This window comes from Brachyhypopomus gauderio, chromosome 2 (assembly GCF_052324685.1).
Source record: "Brachyhypopomus gauderio isolate BG-103 chromosome 2, BGAUD_0.2, whole genome shotgun sequence".
NCBI classification, from domain to species: domain Eukaryota; kingdom Metazoa; phylum Chordata; class Actinopteri; order Gymnotiformes; family Hypopomidae; genus Brachyhypopomus; species Brachyhypopomus gauderio.
This window is the reverse complement of record NC_135212.1, coordinates 27,890,415-27,896,452: the sequence shown is the minus strand read 5'-3', so window position 1 is coordinate 27,896,452 and position 6,038 is coordinate 27,890,415. Positions and strand designations below refer to the sequence as shown.

Below are 6,038 nucleotides of genomic sequence, written 5' to 3'. Positions count from 1 at the left end.
GGAGCAGCTCCTTTGTGAGGGCTCCTCTCCCACACTATGCTTCCCTGCCGTGTACAGTGAACACACCGACTGTGAGTTCAGGCGTGTCTCATTCCAGAAATTAGGTGACCATCCAGGCTCTTGCCCTGAGTGATCTTGACGTAATATGCAGGTTCTGGTCTAGTATCATTATATGGGACGTGGCATTGATATTGATCTCTTGCATTTGGCTCTCACGAGGAGTCTTAGAAGTGCTTTTAATTAGAGTGCAGAGAGATGCTGGGATCAGGCTCCTTCATGGATCATTGACTGCAGCTTTCTGTTGGATTGCAGATACATAAAATGTAAATGGTGGTGGAGGATGCTTGTGCCCTGCTCTCGTGCACTGCTCACGTGCACATGGGCACCGCACACGGGCACTCCTCACACATGCACAGGAAAATTAGATCCCTGCCTTCTGTAGAACGTGTCTTAGACTACATGAAGTGAGACAGCTAGCCCGACACTCGATGGCTGTGCGCTGTGTCTGAACTCTAACGCAGCCTGTTTCCACGGCACAACACATTCTGTATGGGAACCACAGAGACTGCACACTGATTCTACTCTTACATTAAACACACAATGACACTTTAATGAAACATCCTGAAGGTCATATCTGTGTGAATGCCTTTACCAACATCGACTCAATCACTTTAGCTCTTTAATTCGTATTGCATCAGCGATGGAATAAACAGCGTCTTCGGTTCCCACAGGCCGCTCTGTCTGCGGCCCCTGTTGCTGAGGGAAGACGAGCCTGCCAGGCACAGGGTGTAAGCTGAATCCACCCCAGGGTTTGGGAGGGCTGAGTAGCCCAGCTCCTCTGTTGCTGTAACTACGTACGAGGGCCTGGACACACTGCTGAGGGACTGTCACTTTAAAACTAACAATCAGAAGGGGGGGGGGGGGGGGGAGCAGAGTTAGACTTTCTATGTGGGAATGTTTGTGTTGGGCAAACCAGGAGCTGTTTCTCTGAGAATTCAGCTTTCGTCTTCAGTCAGAGGGAGGGAGAGGGTCTAGTGGGACTGGATGGCTCCTGAACACCCGGGCAGTGACATAGTCAAGGCTTTCTGTCCCCGGCTGGACCAGCTGAAGAAGCCATGAAGGACGTGAGAGGAGCGGGGGGACGCTGTACCTGAGGACACCTCACTGTTTATGCACCTGGACCAAAGAGGAGTCACCTGTCCACAACACCCGTGTGCATACGCACGTGTGTGTGCGCGCTTTGTGAGTTATGGAGGCCGTGCTTCTGAGTTTGGAGGATAATGTGTGTGTGCGACAGGGTGTGTTATGGAATCTGACGTCAACTGCTCTCAGGAGACTGAGGCACACACACCTACTGTATAACACCGTGTACCAGGTATGACTATGTGTGTGTGTGTGTGTGTGTGTGTGTGTGTGTGTGTGTGTGTGTGTGTGTGTGTGTGTGTGTGTGTGTGTGTGTGTGTGTGTGTGATTCGTATTCAGTCCCTGTTTCTCTACCTTCTCATATTTTCTCACAGGGTGAGCAGATCACTGGTCAGCAGACCAGACTAAACAGTCCCAGAGAGCTTGATTTCAGAATAGACAGGCTTGAGAAATTATATGATGATAAATGAAAGTTTTAAAGATCCCAGTGGAATATCTTAGCAGAGTGATGAAAGCAGTCATCTAGCATTCAAAGAAAGCAATATCCAGACAAATACACAGAGCAGAAGCCAAAATACATAAACACACACACACACACACACACACACACACACACACACACACACACACACACAGTTTTTCTCTTTAGAGCTCAAGAGCACTTGCAATTTGGAAGAATGCTGTAAACAATGAAAGTGAAATTTGACCATTAATAGAGGTCAAATGCAAAGGGCATCAGACCTCCTTCATTTATCTAAACTGAGAACTATCCTTTTTGGCCTTGTGAGGTAGGTTCTGTTAGGTGTTCTCAGGTTTTGCCAGTTTTCCCTGAATACTTAAGAGGACAGATCTTTCAGTATTGTCCTGGAAACGTATAAAACCTTCTCAGATGCCTTCTGGTGGCAGCAGCGTTTGTTCAAGAAAATACCTTTTCATGAGAGTCCTTTCCACAATTCTCTCTCTCTCTCTCTCTCTCTCTCTCTCTCTCTCTCTCTCTCTCTCTCTCTCTCTCTCTCTCTCTCTCTCTCTCTCTCTCTCTCTCTCTCTCTCTCTCTCTACTCCCATCTGATCTCTTTAAAGTTCAGTCCAGCTCAGTAAGTCTCATTCTTTCTTCCCAGCTCTTTGCAGCACACATAGAAACGCTTTTGTTCTCCCTTAAGCTGCTAATTGCAGATCTGTGAGAGCGGGTTGGTTTGGAGGGGCTACAGTGCTGCTGTCCTGTCGGATAATTTTATAAGCAAAAACCTTTGCACACACAGCTCTTTCCCTTGTCCTGCATCCTGATACAGAGCTGGCCATAGCCAGCCAGACCTGCTCGTCCTTTAGGACTTAATAGATAATGGCAGACGTCTACAGCCTTGACATTCAGCCACTGTCTTTTCTTCAGGTCTAGCTGTTTGTGTGTGTGTGTGTGTGTGTGTTGTGCTGTGTGTGTGTGTGTGTGTGTGGTGTGTGCTGGGGGGTGGGGGTATGGGGGTATGGGTGTGTAGGTGTACGTGTCTGTACATGTTTGTACGCATTTCCGTAAGGAACTATGCTTGTCTTTGCAGAAGTATCTCCTTTCTCTATGTTTAAGAAGGATGGCTTCAGTCTGAAGGAAATACCATTTTGCTGACAAACTGACACCCCCCTGAGCTGTGTGATAAATGGACTGTTCCGCTCTGGACAGTGTGGAGTGGTTCCCTGGCTGACACACATGCTGGCGTGTAGTGCCTCTCCCTCCGCCCTGGCGGTCCCGCCCACTCCATCAGTGCACTGTGCACTCCCACCGTCTGCCATGATCATGCTGACTGAACAGAGCATTCCTTCACACACTGGCCTGCAGTGCAGCGTTATGACTCTTTAGTCCACACTGGAAACATGGACAAGTACACACACACACACACACACACACACACACACACACACACACACACACACACACACACACACACACACACACACACACACACACACACACATACACACACACACACCACACACCTACACACACACACATACACACACACACACACCTACACTCACACACACACATACACACACACACACACCTACACTCACACACACACTCTCACACACACACATACTCACACACACAACATACACACACACACACAGCTGTATTTATTAGCCATGGTATTTTCCCAGAACCTAGTCCTGTGTGATTACATCCTTCTTCTGGTTGTTTCTTTGTGTTCTTTATAATGCTAGGATGAGTGTGTGTGTGTGTGTGTGTGTGTGTGCATGTGCATGTGTGTGTGTGCGTGTGTGCGTGTGTGTGTGCGTGTGTGTGTGTGCGTGTGTGTGTGCGTGTGTGTGTGTGTGTTTGTGTGTGTGTGTGTGTGTGTGTGTGTGTGTGTGTGTGTGTGTGTGTGTGTGTGTGTGTGTGTGTGTGTGTGTGTGTGTGTGTGTGAACGTGTACGTGTCCATTTCTCAGCAGTTTTCCGTTAGTGTTCATAGTGGGTGTGCTTTGATTGTTGGATAATGGATTCAAATTTTTAACACATGGTCTCCTGGGAATGGTTGATATTTGCATGCACTGTGTGGAACATTTTTCTCTGCTGCTTAAATCCATATATATAAACTGTTTTCCCCTCTTCACTGCATGTGTGTGTATGTGTGTGGAACTGTGTGTGTGATGATGTAAATCATACCTCAGCAGAACAGATCCAGGGCGAAAGGCAGACGAGATGTTTCGCCATGTGGGACTTTGTCAGTGATGTAGAGTCCCTCAGAAATGTCTGTTTTCTAGTTAAAATCTAATTTCACTAGTAGTGTGAGAATATTTAACATTTAATCACTGTGGGAATATTCTGTGTTGGCTGTTATGCTGGATGTTAAGCTGGATTTTAGGCTGATGTTAGGCTGGATGTTGGGCTGATGTTAGGCTGATGTTAGGTTGATGTTATACTGGATGTTAGGCTGATGTTAGGCTGATGTTATGCTGGATGTTACGCTGGATGTTAGGCTGATGTTAGGCTGGATGTTAGGCTGATGTTAGGCTGGATGTTAGGCTGATGTTAGGCTGATGTTAGGCTGGATGTTAGGCTGATGTTAGGCTGATGTTGGGCTGAATGTTAGGCTGATGTTATGCTGGATGTTAGGCTGATGTTAGGCTGATGTCTTTGAGGTTTGTTGGGCATACTGATGACAAATTCTTTCCAGAGGGACATATACAATAGTCTTTCCAATTATTGGATTTTTCACTCATATAAGTCATATTATAGTAATATGATTGAGTGACTAATATCAGACCTTAATTCAAACTGAATTATTTAGTGTATTTTGTGAGCGTCAGACTTTTTGTCTGTATGTATTACCAATGAGCTGGATTTTGTGTGTGTGTGTGTGTGTGTGTGTGTGTGTGTGTGTGTGTGTGTGTGTGTGTGTGTGTGTGTGTGTGTGTGTGTGCGCGTGTGTGTGTGTGTGTGTGTGTGTGTGTGTGTGTGTGTGTGTGTGTGTGTGTGTGTGTGTGTGTGTGTGTGTGTGTGTGTTGCCTTGGACTCCATACACTAGTGCGTTTAATATGTCCTGTGCTTGTATTTGTTCAATTAACTTGACTAAAATTCTTTCTGAGTTTTTTAAAAGGAGCTATGTCTTCTTGGTCTACTCAGCACTTCCTCAGACAGAGGAACTGAATGCTGCTGTTCCTTCGTTGTGAAGCTACCTGCCCTAAATTCTTCCAGAAAGGATGAATGAGTAGGACGGGTTCCTGCACTTTCACATTTGAATGAACACAGTCCTGGGGAAGAAGCACCTACGTCACTGCAGTCTAGGGAGCTGAAAACCCCCAATAGCTACATGCAGGTTTTGTGTGGAGGCCATTTAGGTTTTACTTTAGAGTTTGAGTTAGGCTTTATTTTATAGTTTGTTAGGCTTTATTTTATAGTTTGAGTTAGGTTTTACTTAAACATACAAGCTACGGTTTACTTAAATGTATTAGTTGATGTTTACTTACATGAACATAAATGTAGGGTTGACGTTCACATATATTTAGCATGAATAAGAACAGAATGCATCTTTGGCGCATGTAATAAATCCTTTAGTGTCTGTGTGCATTCATGTGTGTGTCCACAGTGTAGTATTAGAACAAAGCCTATTCCAGTGTGACCCTGTCACTGCAGCCTATCAGAGTGCTGCGTTTGACACTCAGGATGGGCTGTGACTTCAGGGATCTGAGCTCTTCGCTCAAGGCTGCCCTCCAGTGGCCAGGGGGGGTAGTGATTCTTCACTGGAAAAGAAAAGCAGTGAGCTGACCCACTGTCTTTTAATCATCATCGTGAGCAAGGGCACTGTAGCCTGCATCATCTAGTTATTAATGGAGTGTTTCATCACTCACACTCCTGACCCTCAGCTACCAGGTAATTCTGTAACTGAATCATTAGACAGCTTGAATATTTAAACACACTTCCTCCTTGCGGGAGCACAAACTGAAAACACTTTATCTGTCTGTGAATAATTCACACCACTCACAAAATACGTCATTAAGATGTGTGTGTGTGTGTGTGTGTGTGGTGTGTGTGTGTGTGTGTGTGTGTGTGTGTGTGTGTGTGTGTGTGTGTGTGTGCAGTGCATGTTCAGCATCAAAGCTGCATGACAATCCTCTCCTCAAATTCTCTAATACTGTTATACGTTTACTGAAGAACTTTGCTACTTTCCCAAATGGCTCCCAAAACATTTGAATATTTTCCTACAAGTAAGTGATCATTCTGTTTTCCATAGTGCTGGTTTGAATACCTGAAATTTCACATGCAAAATTATAATCACTAAGGAGCCGTCAGTCTTTTTGTACATCTCATATTCATATTCAAATTTCTCTCTCTCTCTCTCTCTCTCTCTCTCTCTCTCTCTCTCTCTCTCTCTCTCTCTCTCTCTCTCTCTCTAGCAGAAAGCAG

General features: G+C 45.4%; 1 protein-coding gene across 1 annotated transcript in view; it reads left to right on the top strand.

Moving 5' to 3' along the window:
- Window positions 1-984: 984 nt before the first annotated feature.
- Window positions 985-6,038, top strand: part of frmd4a (FERM domain containing 4A) — a 56,415-nt gene continuing 51,361 nt past the window's right edge. The window contains 1 exon segment of the mRNA XM_076993260.1: window positions 985-1,375. Within this exon segment, the coding sequence (XP_076849375.1) occupies window positions 1,250-1,375 (126 nt within the window). The 5' untranslated portion in view covers window positions 985-1,249.